The sequence below is a fragment of the Acipenser ruthenus genome, chromosome 4 (genome assembly GCF_902713425.1).
Source record: "Acipenser ruthenus chromosome 4, fAciRut3.2 maternal haplotype, whole genome shotgun sequence".
In the NCBI taxonomy this organism is placed as follows: Eukaryota; Metazoa; Chordata; class Actinopteri; order Acipenseriformes; family Acipenseridae; genus Acipenser; species Acipenser ruthenus.
This window is the reverse complement of record NC_081192.1, coordinates 69,400,960-69,427,978: the sequence shown is the minus strand read 5'-3', so window position 1 is coordinate 69,427,978 and position 27,019 is coordinate 69,400,960. Positions and strand designations below refer to the sequence as shown.

General features: G+C 36.8%; 1 protein-coding gene across 4 annotated transcripts in view; it reads left to right on the top strand.

The window, feature by feature from the left end:
* LOC117399664 (F-actin-uncapping protein LRRC16A-like) overlaps positions 1-27,019 on the top strand; it is a 118,586-nt gene that overhangs the window by 56,125 nt on the left and 35,442 nt on the right. For all 4 annotated transcript variants that reach the window (XM_034917429.2, XM_059022711.1, XM_059022710.1 and 1 more), the window contains exons 19-28: positions 843-924; positions 2,870-2,969; positions 3,084-3,138; positions 7,727-7,899; positions 8,294-8,362; positions 11,789-11,882; positions 12,254-12,352; positions 21,390-21,518; positions 22,017-22,148; positions 26,616-26,791. In XM_034917429.2, coding sequence (XP_034773320.2) covers positions 843-924; positions 2,870-2,969; positions 3,084-3,138; positions 7,727-7,899; positions 8,294-8,362; positions 11,789-11,882; positions 12,254-12,352; positions 21,390-21,518; positions 22,017-22,148; positions 26,616-26,791 — 1,109 coding nt within the window. The remainder of the gene's footprint in view (positions 1-842; positions 925-2,869; positions 2,970-3,083; positions 3,139-7,726; positions 7,900-8,293; positions 8,363-11,788; positions 11,883-12,253; positions 12,353-21,389; positions 21,519-22,016; positions 22,149-26,615; positions 26,792-27,019) is intronic.

The window sequence follows — 27,019 nt, the reverse complement described above, 5'->3', positions numbered from 1 at the left end:
AAGAAAAACATTCAAAGTGCTGTCATTTTGTTTCCATTTTAAATAATTGTTTTGACCTTTTATCCTTGGTTACTTGGCTTGACTAAGTTCTACTAACTTGATATATGTAGCATGTCCTTATTTGCACTGATATGTACCATTCTATTCTCTGACTGCCTTCCGTAGCTTGGTCACTGTGTAAGTACCCAGCTTACTAACCAAATTATTAACTGTTGTTCCTTTACACAATAGCTTGCTTACATTCTGCCCGATTAATACATTTATTTGTTACAGTGTTCAGCAAACAAACCCTAGAGTTTTGCAACATGAAGAAATTGTACATTTTTTTTTTTTGAACATTGTTTAATGCTTTTTTAATTGCTCTGTGAAATAATGCAGGAAATTACCAACCAAACCTTAAACAATAGAGAACAATGGGTATATTCAATTGATCTAAACAGTGAAAATACCACCACTGAAATGTGTATCAATGTGTTGAAATTCAAACATCTGTAAGTGAATGCGAGTCAGTGAAAATGAATTAGTGATTAAAAGGATGGCGGCATTTAGATTTGAAACCATTAAGTTGAGTTGAATACACCCCATTGTATATGTAAGTATCTGCCAAATTTGCTGTCAACATAGCATATGTGAATGAAGTGTCAAATTGTGAAACTACAAGGTATCGCTGTACCCAGAAATGTGGAACTATCTTCTGTGGTAGAAATTAATGCTTTCACTAAACAGTTACATTTGACAATGTCGGGAGTAGGTGGGTCAGTAGTAGATGGTGGTTATTTCTAAAAGAAACAACAAAAAAGTAAAAATTCTAATTGAGTATTTTGTTTGTTCCATTACTTCAGTTAAGATCTGGAGGTTCTCAGATTTTAGAAGGCTGCATTGCAGAAATTCCAAACATTTCAAGCCTGGATATTTCAGATAACGGTAAGATATATATATATATATATATATATATATATATATATATATATATATATATATAATTTTTTTTTTTTTTCAATGACTGCACAGTGATTTAAGCTGTAAAGGAAACCTGAGCTGACATTAGGTACTGGTAAAGACGTACTTGTATTCTGTTACTGTGAGGAAGCTGCTCCCGAACTTCATCAATAAAAATGACCACAGACTTTCATTTCCTCCATTACCGTTAACATGGTCCTGTTAAAAATATTATCTATATGGCACAGTTGCTTTTAAAAGAACAAAAATAATTGATTGTCAAAGGGAAAAAAGAATGTAATGAATTTACTGTTGGCAGCGTTGGGTTTTGTCCTGGGGCTGGAGTGGTGAAGAGGCCAGTAAAAGGAGAAAAAAGAGGTTACTTGTTTATGTTAAAAAAACGAGTTATTTTTGGAATAAGGTGAACATTATTTCGAGAGTAATAACAGGAGCAATCAACGTTAAGCAAATATATCTGTAAAAGAGAGAAAGGGTTTTATTATTAAAAAGTGTTACTTACCATATAGCTAAAGAGTAAAGCTGGAGAGCTGAGGCATGTTTGGTGGCCGCACTTAACCAGGGCTGAAAGTGTGTTAGTGTATGGAGGGGGAATCACTTCATAGAGAGGGTTGGGGTAACAATCATATTTTAAAAGGTATGATGTTAATTTTATATATGTTGATGGGGTATTTAGCAGTGATGGAGCTATATGCATCACTGAATCAGTTTAATATGCTTCATCAGTTGAATAGATTCGTTTTAGTTTTCGTTTACTCCAAGGGGGAGGAGCCATAACCAGGTGGGTGTATAAAACCTCTCGGGAGATCATTGTAGGCTGGCTAGTGTGAGGGATGGGGTCCTTGTGAGGGAGTCCATTATAGCTGCAATGTTAGTTTGGTTGAGTAGCCGTGTACTCCAGAGATGTTTATTATTTTTGCTTAGTGTTTCCTAGAGTTTATATATATATGTGTGTGTACATATATAGTTTCATCTTACTTCTATTTTTGGCTGCCAAAATAAACTTTTTGTTCACTTTACCAACGTATTGTTTCCACTCCACTCTTTGCCTAGCGACCTCAACAACTACCCTCTATGCATTACCTTACAGTTACCATCAGCTGCAGTGCTCTGCACTTGAAGGAAACTTGTTCAGTGTTCATTACACTGTCATTTGTTCAAACTTGTTCAAGAGTTTGATGCAGTTTAATCAAGTGCTGGTAGTATTGCAATACGGAAAAAGTGCCATGCAATTTAATTCAGAAATGTAGTATTCTTAACCCTGTGAGTGACACTTTATAACATAGGCATAAGTAATGAAGGCCTCTTACACAGTCACATACCAATGATCATGGTCTAACCGTATATGTGCAATTTTGGCAGAGATTTTGTTAAAACTATGAACCTTTATCAGGGAGCTCATTTTTGTCTGTACAGTATGCAATCTGCTCAGTATCATCCACTGTGATCATCCAGAGGGGTACATTCAAATAACAGCACTTAACATTTGAATAGAGATGAATAACTTAAAAATACTTTGAATGCACATACAGTCAATTCTCGCTAATACGAATTCCAAAATAATTGCACTAACAGGAAATTTGTGTTAAGTGAATTCGTATTATAAGAAGTAATTTACAAGACTGCTAAATTTGACCGGGACCTTGTAGAAAATTCTAATCTGAGTTTATTTGAACGATAATTATGGTTCTTTGTTTGAATGCTTTCATGTTTCATGTGAGAAATGACAAAGGGGCACTGTGTAAACAGTACAGAGTACATTCAAAGCACATTCATAGCACAGTAATAATCTGTTGCAGGAAATGTTATACACTTCTAAATCTGTAAGAAATCACAGCACATGTAAACCTGTTCCAATAAGTTAGAAGTGCCTACATTTAAATAATGTAACTGTATGTATTTTCTTGAGAAGGGTTGGATTCTGATCTTACAACTCTAGTGGTATGGCTAAGCAAGAACAGATCCATTCAACATTTAGCACTGGGAAAAAACTTCAACAACATCAAATCCAAGTAAGTCTTTATTTTTTTCCTTTTATTTTCAGTTATTTTGTTACACTCAACAACAATCTTAAAAATAAGTTGTTCAGTGCAGTACTTAATGTTGTCACTACTTGTATTTTTCAGAAATCTGGCCCGTGTTCTGGACAATTTAGTACACATGATTCAGGATGAGGAGTCGGTGAGTTCATGCATTACAAGAAAAATAGCTTGTATGGACATTTCACATTTTTTATGTGTCATCTTCAAGTAATGTACAGTATAAATTAAACACACAATCATAAATTATAAGATAAAACTTAATTAAGGCTCTAACTGTAATGTTAGTCTGCTTTAGTCAACCTACATCACACAGTGCAAGGGAGATTGTGTCTGATTAAAAGATCAGCTGTGATTGTTTTATTCTGCCCGTGGATGAATTTAAACCCTGTAGGAGGTCCCTGAGTGGCTCACCTGGTAAAAGCACAGCTGCAAGGTTTGCAGGGTGAGTCATACACAGCATTCCCTCTAGGCTAAAATGCGCACATTTTTCGCAATAACTGGCAACAACCTTCGCACTCAATTTACTAACTTTCGCAACTTATTATCATAAATATCAACCTCAATCGAGACTCCCAACATCTCGTCATTTTGAGAGTATTCAAATATAACAAATGAATGCACTTACCCGTCACACAGGATTTCCGACTCCGTCACCAGTTTTCTGATACAAAGCCCATCTCTTCAATTTATTTCAGTATCTGTCACAGCCAGCGATTTTTTTTTTCATCTTTGCATGCCAAGCCAGTCTGTGCAGTTACACAGCACTTCCTCCAATTTTACCTGACGCAAATGCAGCCAAAACAAAGCGAAAAGACAAGCTACTTTAAAGTAACAGTTAATCAGTAAACAGTTTTAGATACTGTGCTGTATTTTTTTTTTTTTAATCTATGATTTTTAGTTGTTTTTGTGCATTTTCATTTGCAAGTGAACTGTGACTTTAGGGTCTTATCGAGCACTATATTCTGCAATTTTGAATACTGACTTTGGATACTGTTTTAATTCTTGAAACTGTTGTTTTTTTTTGTTTGTTTTTTTTAAATCTTTTGCTAAACTGCATTACCTTTTACGTTGTACGCAGTTCTGTGCATGGGTAACATTTTGATTTTATTTTGCTGTTGGGTCGTTAACAGGGAATTTTACATACTGCTACAATACAAACCAGATTTAAAAGTATGTACTGTATTACAGTCCAGGTGTTGTCTCTTTTGGCAAGTGATATTTTCAGAATCATATCGTTATGAATTAAAATACTATTTCTGTTAAAAATATAGCACTATACCAACAAAACCAATACAGAGCGTCTAAATGGAAGCGGACTTGTTTTAAAACACAGTCCTTTCAGCTATGTATTTTTGATATTGTATCTTTTTTGTGTTCTCTGAAAAACGGACAAGGGTTGGAACAGGCCGAAATGAAATAATCAGATACCCACCCATTTAACCGTCACTGAAGTCAACATTTTATAGGGTTGGATATGCGAGTGCTGACTGTACTAGTACAGGGTAGGCGAGGTAGGCGTCTGGCAATTCTGCCTGTATGGAGAGTGCTGCTCATGAACTGCAGTTTTTAACTTGTCGTATAATTGAATACTATTCAGTGAAGCACAATTTAGAAGTATAAATGCTCCGGTAAACATAAATAAAAATCACAATAGTCATACTTTGACGTTTTTTGTTATTTCTCTTTTTAACAATGGCCATTTCAGAAATATAATGATCTCAAGCGTTTTGAAACTGGTAAAAGTGTAATCAAAATATTAATTTAGAGTCAAAAATACACATTTAAGAATCTTCTCTGAAACCGCTTATGGTAGAGATGTGAAACTTGGGAGCTTTTAAACTGGAGCTTTTAAACCCAAAGGCAATTTTTGCAGACACAAAGCCAGCTGTGACTGAGCTGCCTGGTATTTTTTTGTCTGTCCAACAGAGGTGTTGGAATCGCAGTGGAGAAACGTGTCTTCCTGCAAATTCACTGAAAAGGAAAACACGGGACGTTTCTGGATTGAGGTGTATGAATACACTGATGCAGCTGCCAATCGCTGTTTTGAAGAGATGGCATTTGGTGCGATCAGGATGTTGACACTTCCAATTTCAAAATGAGCACGTAGAGAGGGTGTTCTCTCATGTCGTTTCTTAAAGATGTGAGTCGAAACAGAGTGGGACTGCAGCTGCTGTCAAAAACACATTCGATTTGGACTACAGAGAAACAGCCTGACCTCTGCCTCATTTGCACCTCCTAGACAGCTGCTTGCCAAATTTGACAGCAGCATGTATAACAGCTAATGGAACACTTTAAAAAGTGAACGGACTTGTACATAGTTAAAGTTTAAAATGACTTTGAAATTTCAGTTAAAATACAGAAGACATTTTATTTTATTTTATATTTTGGCAATTTTATGAAAAATATTTTATCGTTTCATTGCAAAGGTTTATTGATATACGTTTTATACTGTAAATTACATTGGGTAAAACAGTTGCACTGTCAATTAATACAGCTGTGTAGTTCTGCTTGTCACTTAAACGTTTAGCACTTTTTTTCCAGTACCTTTTTTGTTATTAAACCTAAATTGGCCACTCTGCTACCCGTAGTTATGCAGTACCATATATGTCTGTGCGCAGCTGGGATTCATTCCTTGAAATAAACTTACCAGAAACTGGAAAATAGCTTGCAGTGCGCAGGTTTAGTGGTGATGTGATTATGAAACAGAAGACAGACAACAAAGTTCACGGTCAAAACAATACGTTTATTTATAATCCCGGTCTGGCGACTGCAAAGAATAATCCCAGTCAATATACAGTGATGTGTATTGAACTGATTCAAAACAACGGGTTGCAGCCCCGAAATAATAATACACACTAGAATAAACACAGTAGAACACGCACCAAAACACATACACATGATCACAAGTCCAGAGTGAGTGCTATAGTGCTCGTGGTGAAATACAATTTCGTGCACAGTTGTGAACTGTTGTCCGGGTATAGTCCGGATCGTGTTAGCTGTCTAATAATAACAAACAGTACAATTAAACTTGACAAACAAACAAAACAAACACCACGTCCCCATTTGTACCATCAGTCAATCTCCCTTGTTTAGCGAGTGCAACCGTTTCTCCTCCAGTCTGCGGTTGCCACATTGCTTCCCTTCTGGAGCGATGACTTGGTGTACCGTAGCTCCGCCCCCCTTCTAGAGGGCCGACTTCCACCTTTCCCTGGGAATGAATTGTCAGGCCATCCTGTGCTTTACACAGCACCCTCACAGGTCTGGAGGGAGATTTGTAACCAAGATTCATTCATTCTTTGTCACAGGCAGCCATATTGGTTTATGCACAAACACCATTTTTGAAAAAAATCAATTGTATTGACACAGGGATGATGCTTCGTAAACTTAAGGAGTTAATCAAATAAACCATTTTTCAACTGAATCGGTTTTAAATTTAAAAAGAAAATGTAGGTCTGGCGGCCATCTTGTTTTACAAAAGAACACCATTTTGCCCTGTTTGAATTGCATTGTCCCCAGGATGATGCCTACAAAGTTCAGAGTTAGTTGGTTAAACGGTTTTCAAACAGAAGCAGTTTGATGTTTGGGGCGCGTTTCAGTGAATTTGGTGGCAGCCATTTTGATATCAAAATAAATCAAACACCTGCACTCCCGATAAGTGTAGCCGTAGGTGCGTCGGAGATCACAAAGTAGATCACAAAGTAGTAGAAAAATCCTGCACACTACATTTTAATATTAAAATTTATCGCAGCAACTTATGCTTGCCAAACTTGAAGCAGGTTTGTTTGTTGATGACATATGCCACGTTCCAGATCAATCGCTTAACCGGTTCCCAAGAAGAAGATTTTGAAAGGTTTTTTCAAGAGAATGCGTCAGGCCGCCATCTTGGTTGATGCAGGAGTGCAATTTTTTAGCATCTTAATTGTATTCAGCCCAGGATAATACCTGCCAAGTTTGATGTTGATTGGTTACACAGCGTTCGGGCAGAAGCAGTTTGAAGTCTTGGGACTAATAAAAAAAAATAATAATAATAACAATAAGAATCTTTACAATAACAATAGGCTTCCCCGGCCATTCTGGCTTGGAAGCCTAAATAATAATAAATATATTTACAATAACAACAGGCTTCCCCAACAGTGATCGCAAGTGCCGTTGCTTTATGAAAGGCACGCAGTCTGCGTTTTCGCAACATCATTGCAATCGCAGGACCGTTATGAATCAATGTTTCACGTTACATAAAGAAAGGTCTTTGTTCTCTGTGGAGCTAGCCATTCAGAGCATAGATACAGTCAAACCCACTTATTAAGACCTCTTGGGGGACATTGTAAAAGTGCTGTTAAAATAAACTTGAAAACTGCCTTTCAGTAAAGACCCTGAAAAAGGACTATTTGAAATGTAGTAATTCATCATGCGATTAATTATTTCAAGTTACTCTATGGATGACCATTCTGTCTTTTTAAAAAATCACTAAAAATGAATAGTTCCATGTAGACACCCCCACTCCCTCCAATAATGGTTTCTGTAGCAGCTGTATTGTAGCTTGGAGATGCCAGATTCAGGGTTCGAGGCATATGTGTTTGAAGAGTATATTTCTCTTTTTTCTGTCTCTGTGTCTGTGTTTTGGCTCGTGTGTATTTGGCATTTTTTTCTCTGCATAAACACAACTGTCCTCCTGTGTACACAGCTTGATATTTGATGGTTAGGCTTTGCTGTGTTTAATTTCTCAACAGCCTCTAACATCCCTATCCCTCGCAGACTCCAAACTAAAGAGTGACTTAACAATCATTTTGAATGCCCTCGGCAGCAATACCTCACTCACGAAAGTGGACATCAGTGGTAATGGCATGGGAGACATGGGGGCTAAGATGCTGGCCAAGGCACTGCAGATCAACACAAAGCTCAGGTAAGAAGACTTGACTGATCAAAGAGACACATTTATTAGCTTTCACAGTGCCAGAAAAAGAGTGTTTGTTTGTACATGTATATGGCTGCTTACATTACGCATTGCTCATATCATTTCTTAATCCAGAATATATTGAAAAGTGGTATAATGTGCCTACCACACTGTTTTAAAGGTGCATCATACTATGAGGGGTTTAATTTAATTGCTTCTCAATACAATTTGTTTTGTGCTAATTTTATACTATTATGAATATTTTTTTCAATGTAGGGCCCTCCATCTTTAATTTTGGATGGGCCTGTGCATTTTAACTATTAGGGACTCTGTGCTAGTATAGAAGATGACTTGTATACATTGTATTTGTTTTGTCATTTTGTTATAATGTATTATTTTACAGGACTGTCATCTGGGACAAGAACAATATCAGTCCACAAGGCTTGCAGGACATCGCCGTTGCTTTAGAAAAGTAAGTAGGCAACCTTTTGCCTTTTGCCACAGGTCAAGCAATGTTCAAGCAGCACCTTTCTATTGAGCCTCTATCTGCCCAAGGGGACCAACTCTCTTGGGTGAGAAGGTAGCCCTCATGCCCTTGACCTGTTTATAAAATGGGTGCCTGGTCATTATGTAGGGATTGTTACATGAGGGTGAATGGGTTTCTTTAATTTAAACTCTTTTTCATACCTTCATAGTTTGCTTTTCTAAAATTGTGAACCTTAGCTTTAGTCATTACTTTTTGGGTTTTAAAAATCACATCAAATGAGACCATGTTGTGGTCTGAGTTTGCCAATGGTTCTCTGACCTCTGTTTTAGTTATTCTGTCTTCGTTATTTGAAAAGACTAAATCAAGGCTTGCCTCCCCTCTAGTTGGTCCCTCGTCCTACTACATCAGAGGCATCAGTCTGCAAGATAAAATATATGAATCAGGCTCAATTTACGTATTCATTTATTTCAGTTTTAGAGCCAATTTAAAAACCTCTCCTGTCTCAAATGTGCACAGTATGCCTCTTTAAATTTTAGAAACTTTCCATTTGTGGGTTGGAATTTTAGAAAAAAAGATGGGAGGCTGAAGGAAATTCAAATGTGTGCAGCCGACAAGAATGGTTAAGTCTATAGTGTTTGTTTCTCTCGCTACAAAAAAAGAGGAAAGGACAGAAAAGTAATTTCCTTTTTTTGTTAAACAATATTGTTTTGTTTTATTGCATGCAATGCGACTACTGGTCCGTAGAAGGAATCTACAAACAGGTTTGGAAAAAAAAAAAAGGTTTTGTTTCACTATATATATAATTCTGCTGCTATTGTATATTAGCTGCTGGATTTTTTGTTAAAATAACAAAACCACTGACCCATTAACCTCAGTGGATGTTATATTATGCACTTCCTAATGCTTTTGTACTGCCTGGGACTGGAGGTGTTTTGTCAGTGATCCATATTACATCATTTTGTGTTCAATGTTCTCACGGATGTTTGAATGTTAATTAAAATGATCATTAACAACAGTGAGATTTAATTATCACTTGTATGTTATTTCTATCATATGCTACAAGTCAATAAAGGCATACACAGTTTAACAAGCCTCATGCCCACCTATGATCAGCAAAGACAAAAGCCTACATAAAGTGCTCAGATAAGTTATCTAATTCAATTCGAAGATGCTTCTCATTATTGTTGATTGGTACTGAAAAAGACCGTAAATTGAAAATAAAGTAAAAGTTAGGAAATATATTCTTGCAATTTAACAGGTTCCTACGATGTCGTGTACGGTGCATTCACATATTTCAGACTTTGCATATGATTCGTATCAAATTAGCTTTATACTGGGCTTGTTTGTATCAGAATATCTCACAGGGAGCTCAAAGCAACCCACAAACACAGATGAGTGAGTCTCAATGGGGCTAACGGACCACACTGTAGTGTCCTTAAAAGTGCAGAAATATATAAACCGTGTTCACAGCAGTGTATTGGGGCATAACGGTAGAACTATATAAGAACAATAAGGCTATTTAATAACTGCAGACAGATGGACACAAGGTTGACATTTCTCATATTTTTATATGGCAGCTCCACAATCGGGAGAATATATATTTTCCCTGTACAACTTGCAAAAATTCATTCAGTTGGCTTGCAACATCCCCCCCCCCCCCCAAAAAAAAAACAAATTAGAGCGCAGCTGCGCGACTTAAACAAAAGAAAACTTATGAAAACAAATCCATCTGCAGCGAAATTTGAAACAGTCAAAAAATGTTTTATTATTATTATTATTATTATTATTATTATTTTCCAACAAAACATATTCTAGTGTTATTTTAAGACGACTGTGAACGAGGCATTTTTCGTACCAATTCTGCCTTTTTGCCGAAGACAATCTCGGCATTTCATGTCAACCAGTCTGTGGAGTTGAAGGCTTTCCATCCACCTCCTTTCCAGTTTGACAGGGAGCGTTGACAGGAAGAAAAGTTGGAGACAGTCCAAACAATTTTTTTGTCTGCTATGGGGCTAAGTCCCATGGTCAAGCCCTGTTTGAGCAGCGGCTGTCCAAATGGATAGCAGACACAGTCAGGACTGCCTATGAGCTGGCCAACTTGCCCCCTCCAGAAAAGCTCAATGCCCATTCCAACAGGGGCATGGCAACTTCGTAGGCTTTATTCCAGGGTGCATCTGTCAAAGACATGTGCAATGGAGCGGTGTGTGCTACAACCCATACCTTTTACTAGGTTCTACAGACTGAATGTCATGGATCCTGCAGAGCTGCCTGAAGCCATTTCAAGATATCTCTAAATGACTTCTTGTGAAAATGTTTTGAATTGGCTTCCTGTTCATTTAGAGATATCGCTAAATGAACAGGAAGGTATTTTGAGATATCTTAAATGATTTAGAGATATCTCTAATGAACAGGAAGTTATTTTTAGATATCTTAAATTATTTAGAGATCTCTCTAAATGAACAGGAAGGCATTTTAAGATATCTTAAATTGAATTTCAGATATATTTAAATTACTTAAAAATATCTCAAAATGCATTTAATGCATGTATTTTAGATATCTCATTTAAAGCTCCATTTAGAGATATCTGTAAATCAATTTAAGATATCTCTAAATGTATTTTAGATATCTTACAATGATTTAGCGATATCTTTAAATATTTAGAGATGTCTCTAAATTAATTTGAGATATCTCTAAATGATCATTCGGCTTGCCATAGTCTGGCTGGTGCAGTATTCAGGGGTTCTGTACACAAAAACATGTACACAGTTTGGTTTCAGGAACAAAAGAAAGTCTGGTTTTAGTCAAAAACTTAAACAAAAGAATGGCTCGATGGCTTAATTTATGCCACACAGGATTTGACTCCTCTCCTACACACTCCGCAAACAAACACTCCATGTGGCCAGGGGTGATTTAGATGTATATTTACATGAACAGGAAGTCATTTAGAGACATCTTCAAATGATTTAGAGATTTAAAACCCTCATTTTAAGATATCTCTAAATGACAGTTTGGCGTACCATGCTAGCAAAATCTGCATGGTTTCCATAGCATTTAAAGATGACTGTAAATCAATTTGAGATATATTTGTATATTTTGAGATATATTTATTTCATTTTTAGATATCTCTAATTGATTTACAAATATCTTAAAATGAATTTTAGATATCTTTAATTGTGCAGTTTTTAAGATATCTAAAATTCAATTTGAGATATCTCAAAATGATTTAGAGATATCTTTAAATATTTCAAGATATCTTAAAATGATAATTTGGCTGAGCCTATGCTTTTTCTTTCTTTTCTAATGCGTAATTATCTCAATGCAACCCAAATATGTCAGGTAGGCATTTACATTGTATAATAGTTTGTATGTTGGATTTTTTTTTTTTACATTTCCCATCAAATTTCCTTCTAGGAATTTTACCTTAAGATGTATGCCTATTCCCATCAATGACGCTTCCCAGGCACTGAAAGCCAATCAGGAAAAAACTGAAGATGCGCTACAGAAGGTGAGGCCCTTTATAGCTAACTGAGGAGATCTGTGGCAGGACCAGTGCAAGTTAAGTTTCTTGGTCACATTTAAATTTCTGTCTGCAGTGTGTCTTGTGTACTGCTGTTCCATATACACTACTTTGAGTGTAGGTCATTGTGAGTTACATTTTCATAGTACAGCTAATTGATTGCATTTTAGAGTCTATTACTTTAGAACCACATCTGGTTTTGTTATTCTATTCATAATACTGACACTTGCCTTTTTGAAATTACTTTATGCTTTTCCACCGTGGAAGTAATTGTTTTGTCTTCTGTCAGATTTATTTAAGGATCTTTGAAGGCGTATATTGCTGCTGGTTATTGTTATTTGGAACTCTCTTTTTTTCAGATTGAGAATTATCTTACTCGCAATCATGAGACTAGAAAGTACTTGCAGGAGCAAGCTTACAGGTTACAGCAGGGCATCGTCACCACAACCACACAGCAAGTAAGCGTTTACCAAACAACTTTATTAACATAATAAAGAGGTTTAAAGGTGTCCTTGCAAAATGTGAGACATCATGAATTCACACATCTTTATAGTTCATACATTAATACACTGGGCACTACTTTGGGTTTAACAGTCCAGCAATGAGATTAAACTCAGAAGGTAAAAATTTAGGCATCAAGATTCTAGGACCACCAGAATGGGTGCCTTGTAACTGAATTGCATAAACTGGTTACAGTGGGCACTATTTGTCCCAGAGAAGGGTAAGTAACTACATTTTTTCCCCTTACCTTTTTATGATGTTTAAAAGTTATTTGGAGGTCTATTGCTCCAATACTGATTAGTTTTATTTTAGTTTTTGCTCAGGTAAGCAATAACCCACGACAGGGTGTGATGCGTTCAACGACCCAGAAGCGCAGTAAGATAATACTGCGATTAAAATGGCTTTATGATTGTTATATAAAAAGATAACAAAAAACAATAACATTTTATGTATCCTTCCACCAGTGCAAAATAGTTTCTATACTTTGTCTTTAGTAGCTACAAATTTCTTGGATTTTTTTTTTTTTTTTTTTTAAGATAGGTCACTTTAAGTGCAGTTTGAAAATTTAATTAATTGTATTCAATTAATTAAAAAGTAAATACAGAAATGGGTCCACCAATTTAATGCTAAAATTATGTTAATATCTACTATAAATTTGAAAATGGTGGTGCACAGCTGGTACATCAAGTGTCATCAACCCCTGAAATATCTCAACATTATCTGTCTTTACTGTAATGCAGAGTCTCCTCTTACACTCGATTCACACATACATACACACGGTGAGTTTGTGCCATAAAAATGTATAAAAAGTGCAATTCATATCAGTATTGTTATTACTTAGTTTAACTTTAGTACTACTGAATATAATAATAAAAAAAAACTGACAATACTAAAATACCTGCTGCCACAAGTTTAAGATTGTCTCCGTAATTGTGGGGACCAAAAAATGTGCCTTTGCTTAAATGAAGATATACCTATTGAATCTTTATTTCTAAGACAACTCAGACAAGGTATCTGGATAAACTCATCTAACACCAGTTTCGCACAGAAATGCAGCTACTGTGCCGTCTCTGAAACGTTTTAACAAGTGTGTAAAATACCCTTTCACACAGCATGAAATTGTGCAATCTATGCCGGTGTAATACCGTCATAACCCTTTAACACAGCCAAAGAGATCGAGCAAGTACAACTTTCAAACCTGTCAATCAACAGATTGTTCTCATGGCAACAACAGACTGTTCACTGACAAGATCTAACACATGCACGCAGTGTTTAATTTGTAAAGAAAGAGGTGGCGGTACACAAGCAATGACAATAATACCGACCCTAAGAAGAGCATATTCAAAATCATAACACGTTTATTTGAAAGAGTATTGTACGTACTTGTGTTAGATGTTTACAATCACGTATTCTACATTAAAAATAAAAAAAGTCCAGAAGGACGATATTGATGAAAAAACACACCCCAACACGAACATTGGTTTGAACCACGGTTTGCACTATTATCAGCGATGTGCAAGCAACAGAAGCTGCTGGTAGATTACAAAAACTATTAATTAAACTTAGGCTAGGTAGTTGTTAACTTAGTATGTTTTATTCTCTATTAATTAAATTATATTCATTGAAAAAGGCAAGAGAACCAGATAGTTATTATTTTTATTGTTTTGGTTTAATATAATATAGCAGGCTAATGTTCCTATTGAAGTTGGCTACAATATATTTTTTTTCATTAAAAAGTTGCCGTTGTTCTTTGTTGAAATTAATGTTGAGCTTTCATATTTTGTTGTATATTACTCATTTCATCAAACCAAGTAGTGTAAGAAGTTGCTTGTATCGTTCATGACATTTTTCAAATCAAGTAAGCTTATTTCTGTATAAAAAACAAGAATAGAGTTGCAGCCAGTGTCATCTTACTTAAAGGCACTCACGCTGACATTGTAAAGTAATTTCAAGTAGGCTACAAACGTGGCAGCGGACTGTCTCTCTTTAACGCGCACGCAAGAACTTGCAGACTTAATGCAACTGTGTTGAGATTTTAAAAAGAAAGCATTTTATGAGATTTTTAACTATAGGTACTGGCACTATGACTCAAGCTCAGGCACAAATTAAGCACTACGCTATAGTGACGTGGCATGTTGACTTTGAAACCACACCCACTATAGCGTTTCAATGGCGGTATAGCCTTTCACACAGGCAGTTATGACGGTTCAGTGCCGTCTCTGAACTACCTCGCGAGGTGGTTCAGAGACGGCATAAAATACGACGGTTCTGTGGCGGTATAAGCAATTCACACAGACCTATAAGCCGCTACAGTGGCGGTTCTGAACCATCATAACTCCTCTGTGTGAAAGCACCTTAGGACAAAGAATGCCATTTTTTAAGCTAAATCCCTGATGTGAAGATCTGCTAAGCTTGACTGTTAAGAACATTCAGATTGTTATCAGACTAAGTATCGAACTTCAAGCAAAGCGTTTCTCACTTGTGACAATAAATTCCTAGCTACAAGACATCAAGTCTGAAGGAATGTGTTTTCAATACAAAATCTGGTCAAAATGGTGTCATACTGCCATCTGGTGGACAATAGAGATGGTTCAGTTTGCAATTAAATTAACATTGTTTTAAGTGGGAAAATATGTTAACTGTTATAAAAATGATATTGCTGTCCTATGTCGAACCTGCTCCGACATTGCAATTATTCCTATCCGGTCCAATGTCGGACCCTGTCCGACATCATCAAAAAGACGTAAAAAACGGGTTTCTAGTCGTTTTTTCTCCGGAAAAAGCCGAGAAAACCATTCAATGGCCGAGTGGGAGCGACAGGAGCCGAGACAAGCCGAAAAAAAAAAAAGCCTGTATCTCATGATTAGTCATACTTGCCCCTGGCATCTGACAATGGAGGCCATAAGGCAACAAGCTGGCTGTGACTGCATCAGCGCTCAGAGAATATCACGGACATTTGCAGAGCTTTTTTCAGATGTTATAGTAATAAAATAATGACTTGGATCGCATTATTGAGGAGTTTGGTGATAAAACGAGTGATCAGGAGATGATTGATCGGTATATATGACTATTATTATTATTATTATTATTATTATTATTATTATTATTATTATTATTATTATTTATTTCTTAGAATATGTGAAAGCTATAGCGAACGAAAGGGTGGGGCGGGGCTAGAGATGCCTAGTGAGTGCTTTGTTGATATGCAGGGCCTTTTAAACCCGTTTGACTGTGGAAAAAAAAATACTTTTAAACAGCGCGTCTAAAATTAACTGCGCGTGTGAAAATAAATTGGACGTGATGCGTCTGACACGCACTTAATAAACTGACTGCAAAGGGTTAAAAGCCTTAATTAAATCACTAAACATTAAGTAATGTATCATTCAGGAAATTGATTAAAATCAAATTAATTCATTAGAATGATAATTATGGGACTTGTATTGTCACATTTTCACTTTTCACGTTCTCTTTTATTATATTATTCGCTCTGCGCACACTCTTAACTCAGGGGAGACGTTGAGGAGGACAGAGATGTTTAAAACTCCTAGTGGTTTATGTTCGAGCACTGGACGAGCGGTGTGTCCATGAAACCTTTATTTAACCAAGAAAATCACTCAGACTCATTTATTTGAAGTTTTACGAATCAAAGCAACATCAGCGCTCCTTCGTTTTATTAAAATGCCTTTAATATTGGCTTAGTAGTTTGCGCATACCACCAAAACCCAGAAACATGTAATAATAATTAGCAATCCTAAGTTTATTACAAGCTCAGCATTAATACTTCAATAACATAATACAATTATATGTATTTAGTGCAGCCCTTGGGCCAGCTAAGCACAAAGCCTACAAGCACCCACTGCTGTGTTTTAGCACATTCAATATAACACTCTCAATACTAAAACATAGTTTCAAAATCTCATAGCAATATAACCAATACATGCAAGATACAATATTACCATTAATATGCTTACCTCCTATTATAAGGAAAAGTAGCGTGAACAAAAGAGAAGGACTGTCCTGTGGAGATCTGCAAAGGATGGACCACGTGGCTCTGCAAAGCTGAGTCTTGGTTGTGGTGGTCTCAGTGTGATCGGCCCAGGGTTTTTATACAATTTTCATCCCATTGAAAGCAATGGGAAGCCCCAATTAGATCCAGTCATCAATCTATATGGACAGTCCTTATCTCTTAGCAAACAGTAATCTCTAAAGAATTCAACCAACTTTTCAGACTCAAATGGAGTCATATGCCAACAAATCAACACTAGCCCATGTTCTCATCCACTCATTCTTGGCCCCCCTCCTTCATCTGAAAAGTTAGGTGAAGCAGAGTTCACAAAATCCTTGCTACCTTGATTCACTACTTAATATGGGTGCATTATAAAAAGGAGTGGTGTTTTAAATATATGAAGCACCAATAATTGTGTGTATTATAAAAAGAGTGGTGTTTGAATATATGCAACACCAATAGTTATATCATAATATAGCAGTTATAGTTATAATGATTATAATTGATTACATGAACTTGGCTTTCAAAAATATATTCCCTCATGTCATCTCATTCTCAAATTAGTTTCCTTCTTTCCTTACAGGTGTGTGTTTAGCAGGTATTATAGGGAACTTCCAACTTATATCTTTTTAGTGTAGAGTTTTCTCCTTATGGAAAACCTAACTATTTTACTGAGCTGTTAAGCTGTAATATTTTTCTCCTATGGGCCCCTGGTAGATTGAACTTAATTGACATCCAGATGACCCTGTATTTTTCAGCTATACACATACTGGCTAAAACCAGCTTGCTGGAGACACCTCTTTTCTTGCCAAGTTTAATAGTGATTAATGTTCCCTAGAACTTTCCTTACACCTGTATCTTACGTGCTTGTTCCGCCCGGCAACTAACTATCTTAGGTGCTAAGACCATCCGTTCTAACTCCCTATTTTTGCAGTCCGGCCCCTGATACTATAAGCCTTCTGATAAGAAAGTTCCGGCTTCTTCCCACCAAAGAGGCCTTCCATCGGCTAATACAAATCTTCTCCAAGGGCCGGCTGATAGAGAGTTCAAGAAGACAGGTCACATAGAGTTTACTCTCCTAAAACCTATCTCCTGTTTTTATTCTTCATTATTTATTCAATCCTTTTATTTTGTATGTTCACCACAACTTCTTTTTATGCTGCGTCTTTTAACTTCAGAGTCAAACTAGTACCTTCTCCTTATAGCGTATGGCTGCTAACCTTATTACTTTCTGCTAGCAGCAGCATAGCAGCAATATTACAATAGGATTTTATTCAATTTTTCTGCTCTCTATTTGTGGTGTATCTTCTGACAATGCTTATTTTTCTTAAGTTAGAGTCTGCTTTTTACTCTAGGTTGTTCTTACTCACCTACTTATTTTAAAACTGAATTACAAGCAGAAACCTACTCAAAGCGAGGTCTTTTAATCCTTTTCTGTTTTTCTCTTTCCCTTAAGAATACTCCAAACTCCTTTTCCCTTTATATTCAGAAGTTATAATTCTTGAATGTAAGCACACAGTAATTATTTTCATTGAATTAGGACTCAGTTTTTAACTATGCTCATCTTGATAGAAAACAGCTTCAGGTATGCTATCATATTAAGCAAAGTGAATCATATGATCTTATACATAGAAATTGTTCATAGTATTTCATACTAACAATAATTATCACTACCTATGATTATATGTTACCACAACAATCTATACTATTTAAAGCAAACATTTTAACATGTATTTATTAGTATAGCATTATTCTGTATTTAAGCTGAAAAAATATTAGCAGAAATTCCAGCCCTCAATTCTGGAGCTATGCCTATCTTGATAAGAGACTGCTCAAGGCCGGCCAGTGTATCAAGTTGTACCAGATTCTGTTATACGATCTTACAGAGAGAGCACTTTACAGTATTTGTTACAGACTAAAGATTATTCAAACATTACAAATGGTTACAGCACATATCATCTCATTAATACATTTCATTTTTAAATCATCCAGTCCATGTCCAATGTTTCAGCTCGTTCCCAGCAGGACTCCACTTCTGTCTTGGGTTCAGCTCGGGTCGGCTCTGCAAACACCACAATACCTATTTTGCTCTACTTTATTAGTGGGCAGACTTAATACAACTGAATCTGAATCAATCGAGGAGCTGTGAACTCTAGCCACTGAAATTCTCCATGCAAAGGAATCCAATTTCTTACTACACGTAATAACTGGTTCGGGGTCACCCGTGACAGTATAATTTATTTTGGTACTGCTTTGTGTGAAATCACAGCAAGAAAATAGAAATGTGATTATTAAGTAAAAATGTATAACTTAGGAAAAGTTATTTCACAAAAGAGTATTTTTAACTGAATGCCTTTTCTGTGATTTATGATCTTTTGTTCAAATGAAAATGGGGAGGTGTCTTTTAGATGAAGTTATGATGTCATCTGCTTACATTCAAAACAGCCAATAAAATTACCTGATTGAGAGTTTACCAATTGAATGATAAAAATCGATCTCTCTCTCAAACAAATCAAAACTCTCCAAGGACTCTCTCAATGGAAAATCTGACTGAAAATGAAAATGTCTTAACCACCCAGCTGCTTATCCTGCGATTTCCACGTGGAGCGCATGCAAGTCCAAATTTGTTGCTCCAATGAGAATAGCGTGCAGGCACTTATAAGTGCATCTGCAAAGTTTAAAACGTCTTTTTAACGTGCTTCAGTGAAAAAAATAAGAAAACTGTATTGTTAAAGAGTATGCGGTTTTATTTTTTACTGGCAGGTGGCAGCAGTCCCTAAGAAATGTGCTTGTCAGATTAGGTCATCTGTATATACACAGCTGAGAGTGAAAAATGAATGCCTGTGTATCTACAGAGAATAAAACGAGGAGATTTCTTTATTTATTTGTTGGTGTTACAGGTTGTAAGGAAACCTTGTCAGGTTTGGTACTGGTCAAAACGGCCTATTTATTTATTGTACCTACACTTCACAGATAATAATTCATATAACAGCGCTATATACCCGGGCCTCAAACTGGGGAAGATCTCTGTTTTGCATTGGAAAGGTTAAGTGGAACAGTCAAAAAGAAGCTGGATTAATTTTGGATACCATCTACGCATATGGAAGCAAGAGGTTTGGAGTTGAATACAGAAAGGAGACAGTATAAATTGCTCCTGTAAAGTCTAGATGGCAACAGGAGATTGAGCGCTTAGAGAAAGGAGGCAGCTGAGGAAATTTTATAAATTACCATTCAAATTTGCAAAGTTATTCACCAGGGAGAGAAATGGCACACTGAAAACTAGGTCTGAGCTGGAGAGATATCTCGAGGAAACACACAGATTCAAAAAGGCAGGAGCCTATGTCGATTCCTTCAGACATCCCACCTATCAATCCACCAGAATACCAAATGGAGGACTGTGCACCTACGTGAAAAGAAGTAGAGCAAGCTGTGAAAAAGGCAAGGGCATCATCATCTCCTGGGTCTAATGTAGTTCCGTACAGAGTGTACAAGAGTGCCTCTGGTGTTCTATGAATCCTGTGGAAATTGATGAAAATAGGATGGGAAAAACAGGTTATACCAAGAGCATGGCACTGAGCAAGTGGGGTCTTTATACCCAAAGAAAAAGATTATACGATTATCGGTCAGTGTCAAACGATGCAGTGGCCAAAACAAATAGACAAAACAAACCGTGGACGAACCCCAAAACAAGTATCGTGTGAGTCCTCCCGCACAAGCAGCATTTGTTATTATTCGTTTTTAACTCTCTTCTCTCTCCACCTGTTCTCCACTCTCGAACACACAACCCCATGTGTGTAAAAACTGACTCTTTTTATGTAGCTGTACCAAGACTCGATTGCTAATCAATCGTTCAATTGGAATCTCGGTACATCTGCACGTGAACTAATTGTGCTCCCTGTGCTTCCATCCAAATACCCATTTTAATCTGCACGTGGAGTGATTGCGCAATCCCCACATCTAAATACAATTATACACTTTGCATCACCTGTGCTACATAACCCACACTCTGTGTACCAATACCTGCACCAACAGTAACACGCCACATACAACGTATAACACAAAATATGCACTGGGGCAGGGGCACCCCACCTCAGGGACGGAGGGGGGTGATGCTGGGATGCCAGAATCACTGACAAGTGCTCTTAAGGTGTCGTAGGCTAGTCGAAGAAACACCAAGGATGGAAGGTGCCCAGTTGAAGACCCCAGAGAAGTACCCTACTCAGCTCAGTCCAGGCGGTTGTCAGATGGTGGTTGATCCCTGGAGCCAGCATTGTGTCTGTTGTGTGTGCTGATGCGTCAGGGAGGCAAAATAGGCTGATCTCTGAAGCCAGCATTACACTTCAGCCATCAGCATCAGGCAGAAGGATATTACATCATCAGATGGAAGGAAACGCAGATGGATCACATTAGTTTGCAGTAAAATAAGCTATGCCTTAGTTGGTGCTTATCTTGGTGAAAGCTGAGTCCAATATCAGCATGGTTTAAACACCTACTCTCATGTAATGGAAATCATTTTATAGCCAGAATTCTACGATAACTGTAAAATATACTGTATATTCATATGTTTAAGTCTAACTTTTGATTGCACTTGGATGTAAATGTAGTTTTGATAGTGATATAGAAGGATATTGTGGTAAAACCCTAGATCATTATAGTAAGGTATTGTTTATACATAGCTAAAGGCTTGTCTTGAGAAGGTATCCAAATACATGTTTGCTTGTCTTACTTTATCATAACTTTTATCACCACAGCATTTATTACAAAATATTTGTGTGAGAGAAAAGATGTACATTATAGGAAAATAAAGACAGTTACATTCACAAATTGTGTTTCACATGTGCAGGTCATAAAATAATGGCTAGCTAACTTTCCAGGATCCAGTGTTTGTTTAAGAGCAGAACTTAAAAAGCAAGCTAGTTCGTGTTGCGGCTACTAAAACCATACAGGTAAAATATGACACATTTTTTTTCTGTTTTGCTGCTCTATAGATGGTCAACAGGATGTGTGTCAAAGTCCAAGACCACCTTAACTCTTTGAGAAACTCAGAAACTGATTCTGTAGTGGAGGATGTTAAAATGGCAGAAAACTTCATGAGGGATGCTAGAAACTCAAAAGCGGTAAGAAACTATTACTTATTATTATTATTATTATTATTATTATTATTATTATTATTATTATTATTATTATTATTATCCCAGTGCAGCTTTGCTTCTTCCTTGAAGGAGAGATATCTTTAGATTTAAAATATGATTTCTTACCTTGTCAAAATAAAATAAACTTTCTTCAGTAAACCATGAGAGGACTTTTAAACCATGACAGGGCTTTTGAAAGTTGATATACTTTGAGCCTTTAGGCAAGACTGCTTTAAAAGAATACTTTGGTGTTTATAGTATGTAAATTATACTACAGTATAGTCTTCTGTGTGCTCTACTTTAGCTAAAAGCTAACTTGTTGACAAAATTCTAGGGTCCAATTTCTCACAGAATGCACAAGACGTCTCTTACTAACTGGGGACGTGACATAATAATTTAAAGAAGAATGATAACATTGCTGTTTCTCATTTGTTTTATGAGGTGTCAGTTCTGCAAGTCTAATTGATTCCCTTTTCCATGCAGCTGTTGCCAAACCTGTATCACCTGGGTGGGGCTTCCTGGACAGGTGCCAATGGCTCTTCCTCCAATCCCATTCATGAGAAACTGGAGTCCATGGCTGGGGAGGTCACACTGGTTGTAGATGAACAATTAAAGGTACAGATGCAAGAAACGGAAATTACAGTTTACAAACAAAGAATTTCAGTTGGGAGCAGCAATGTAGTTTCAATGTGCTAAGAATCTTTATCCATAGAAAAAGTCATTGCACATGCAGATATTTTCCTTGTGTTTTTTTTTTTTAACAGATCTTCATTAAAAATGAAATATAAATAACTATACATGGCTGTAACACTTATCAGTACGTGTTACCTATATTTTCTTCTTATTTAACTATAGCCCTATGAAATGTACTATTGTATCATCGGTGTAAAGAGAGACATACATGCTATCATAGTACTTTTTTATGACAATTTTATATTTCATTATTTTAGTAGATACCACATTCTCTCTCTCTCTTTCTCTCTCGCTCTCCCCCCCCTTGAGTTACTACATACTGCTAAGATACCAGTTAGCTTACCCAGATGACTTGTACACTGGAATGTTACCCACTGATACATAACTACATAACTTTGCATAAGAGGTTTTTACAACTAGGTGAAAGCAAGTCTGTGTTTTTTTACTTTTCTAAAAGTACAAAGTGTAAAGGCTGGAGGCAGAAAATGGGTTTGGCATACCAGTCTTGGCAGTCACCATTGTAGTTTGTTTGGGTAAAAAGAACACATGTCCAAACCTGTCATTTTGCAATGGCAGTAAATTGTTAATATTTGGTGTACCACTGTATACATGAAGATGGAACAGCTGTATACAGTGGTAGCCAAAACCAGCTATAACAATTTAGAAATATGGTACGATAAAACTAAAGTCACTGTGATATGCACAGTTTAGTTAAACTGCCCTGCATCTTCTGCACACTAGAAGGCGTTATCGGACTAAAAACTGGTTTCAGATTACTAATGAAATCGTGTTTCAGCAGTGTCACATGCTGAAGCTTGTGGATACCAAAAGCGCAAAGCTTACATTGAGTTAGTCATTTTTATACTGCATTGTACTGTATATGTTATGTATTATTTTGTTTATGTAGTTTAACTATTATATGAAATTCATTTTGCTGGTTACACAGAACTAGCAGTGACCCCACCCCCTATTAAAGTATGAAATGTGTTGTTCTTAGAATACATTTTTTAGCATACTGAATCAGATGGCACATAAACTGCAGGTTTCCTCGTCTAAATTTTTTCAGGAAATATGAAAACATGTCTGATCTTTTCATGACAAGCATGTGAAGGTGGTTTTGTCTTAGCTATTGGGTTAAATAAAATATTGGGTAATGGGGAAAAGGTGGAACTCAGAACTGCTCCTTAAGACTCCAGGATGCAAATTTCAAACTCCTTTCAAAGATTCTGTATACTGTATGAAATTATTGTTTTCGGTTACTTTCCACAATGCTTGGCTGTTTTCTGTCAAAATATATATATAGTAGTTACTCGACAGTACTTGCACACTTAGTCGTACTTTCTTAACTTTGCTGTCTTCCACAATGAAATCCTTATGGTGATGGGCACATTCTTCTGGGGTTTCTTTGTGTAGGCATTTTTTTACATTTCGCCACAATTCTCTGTATCTTAACTGAAATACAGCTTTAAATCCCGCAAACAAGCCTCCATTCCTAATTGTAATCTCATTTTAAATCTTGTAAGCGGAGTCTGCAATAGAAAAGAAGGAATGTGCTGTCACTCAGTAGTTAGGGTGGGTTTTAAAATAGTCAGAGCGAATCAATGATAGATACAAGTCAAGAAGGAGAGACATTGCCCAGCTGCACTGGGAAAGGTAGGATTTTTTGTAGTAGTTTTTTTGTTTTTTAAGGGGAAAGGGGTCAATGTGAATTGAGTAACCATTTCCACTGTTTTTCCGGTGTTTATTGGCTATACACAGATTTTATTTTTTTATCGGGGGGGGGGGGGGGGGCAGTTTTATTGGTTTATTGGAAAATCAGAAGCCCTATTTATAACTCAAATTCTTAGCGGAAGTCATAAGATCTTGCAAAACCGTAAAGGGCATTTCTGTGGGGGCCCGGGAACACAAAATAATGCCATATTGATGCTGGTCACAGAGATGAGTTCCATCGTTGCTTAGCTCAGTGGAATCATTTTCTGTGATATCTGGAGACAAGATAAATAGGTCTAAGTCAGAAGTCCTACCATTATCAAATTGTTGCCCCACTTCCCTGTTTGGTAAATGGAAATTCAAATAATTGAAAGATAAACGAAAATACTTTTCATTCTGATAAACCCTAGGCTGGAAAAAATGATGGACTCCAATTTAGAGATTACAATTGATAAAATGATAACCAATTTGCAAAATTGGAGTAGGCAAAATCTTTCAATCTGGGTAAAAATGGTTTATGGGGACCATAAGTATGGAAACGGTACAGTGCTGTATGTTTGCATGTTCTGTTTGATGTATATGTGTACAACAATAAAAAAAAGAGGATGTGAGTGGTGTGGGGAAGAAGTGAATGTCCAAACGGTACAGTGGTGGTCCAAATCGTCCTTCTTTATTGCACCGTAAATAATAAAACCACACACTATACCAGCAAAGGTATAGGGGTTTCAAAGGTGGGTTATATGTCCCAAATAAACAAAACACACAATCCACAACCAACAGTTCCACCTTTGTGCACAGGAAAAGTGCTCCAGAACAGGTCAGGTTGTTGTGGTGCTGTGCTGTGCAGTAGTAGTGGTGCTCCGGGATTTATGCTGGCTCCACATTAGTAACTCCTGCGTAAGTATCTGTACTCACATAGCTGCGTCCCCTTTGTACTATTAAACTCCTCCACGGTCTATCCAATCCTTGCATGCCCTGCAACTGACCACAATGGAGTTATTTAGTAAACTTGCAGCTACATGCTTCATCCAAAATGGCTGACTTCCAGTTGCCACCTACCATCGAGTCGCCCCGTCTATGGGAAAGCATACCACCAACCTTACGCAGCGCCCTTTCTGGTCGGGAGGGAGATTTTCACCTCAGATTCCTTCCTTCCTTTTATGCAGAGTCAGTGTGATACCTCAGAAAAAATGTGCTGAGCCAATAAAGAGCCTTGTAGAACACACACATGGTTGTACAGTAGTTCAAAGTAACAGTGCAGTTAAAATGGAAGGCTCTTTTTTATTGCCTACCCCATTACCATTAAGGATTGTACAGTATTTATCGAGATTACTCAGGACTTGAAGGTAATGTTGCATTTTACCCCCTGAAAATACATTTTACTCTTTCAGTGTTAAAATTAGAGGGTAAGTTACTCCCAGACCCAAAACCTTATCTGGATCGCTGGTTATTATTTCTCAATAACGGAAAAGGTTACATTCATTATACGCTTACTGATGCACTTCACATGGGTGCACGAGCCCAGCTCTCAAAAAGTTAACTCTTTCTGTGGACTACTATGATATAGTGATAATGACATTGTTTTGCATGTTCCTCTTTAATCATGAAACTCCCTGGTTTAAGTAATGACATTGTTGTGCATGTTCCTCGTTAATCATGAAACTCCCTGGTTTAAGTAATGACATTGTTGTGCATGTTCCTCGTTAATCATGAAACTCCCTGGTTTAAGTAATGACATTGTTGTGCATGTTCCTCGTTAATCATGAAACTCCCTGGTTTAAGTAAGGCTTTATTGATTGTAGGTTGCATTATTACCTTTTAACACAACAATGCCGTTATCCCTTAAATAAAACTAGGCCTTGGAGTTTCAGGGTTTAATTTTTGATCACATGACGCCCCTTTTAAACTAATTTTGAGCCGATTCTGTTTCCTAATTAAACTCAGAAAAAGCTGTTAATTTACAAAACAATGTCACTTGTTTTTACCTTCATATCTTGACTGAGCCTGATTCTGTTTCGCCTTATTTTTATTTCAAACAGACATAACAAATTATGTTAATTGCTCATCCCTGATCCTAATTGCATAATTCTTGCTCTCGCCTAGATTATCGCTGCGCTTTTGTTATTTTTCCCCACATTGTTTAACAGAGTTGTCCTGAACAATTTTCTTTTCAGTCTAAAATACCCAGTACGAAGTGTACATTGATGGCAAGTCCATCATTTAAAATCTGAAACCCAGTTTGTAATGAATAGTACCTTTATTAGGATGCAGTGACAGCTTAACCACTACTAATTAACATTTCAAGGGAGGTAGAGATTTGGAAAACAAAAACAAAAATGTAGAGCCCTAAATATAACCCAGTTACCTACACTGTGTTCATTCTCAACTCACAACCTTCCCATCTCCCCCTTTGCAGCTAACCTATTGCTAAAAGGAGTCTTACAATATGTATGTGGCTCCTGTGCACTTGTTCTGTTGCATGTTGTTTACTTGTTCTTTTATATGTTGTGCACTCAAAATGGGTTGTTTCAGACTAAAAGGCAATTGGCTTGGTTATGGGATCGGAGGATGCCCACTGACCCAATGTTCATCATACTGAAAGATTTAAATCTGTGCATGTGACTTTGTGGTTGTACAGTAGCTAATGTTTTTTGTTCGCCCCTTTCTTTGCCCTTGCAGACTCAACTGGAATCAATGGTGGATGCAGCTGAAAGGCTCTGCCCTCACGTGATGATGAAAACCAACATCCGGCACGATTTGATTGAGGCCAGCACTGAGAAAATGTCCATCCCACGCACATTCGTCAAGAATGTTTTACTGGAGCAATCTGGAATAGACATCCTTAACAAAATCAGGTGCTTATACACACACACACACACACACACACACACACACACACACACACAGACACAGACACATGCATACACACAACCTATCAGAGTGCTTTGTGGTAGGAGTTTAAAAGTTTCAATTGTATTTACTGGTTTGTTTGTTTTTACTTTTTATTTTTACTCAACCATGACTACTTACATTTCATGAGAGTGGTTTGTTTGTTTGTTACACTGACAAGTCATCAATCTAAA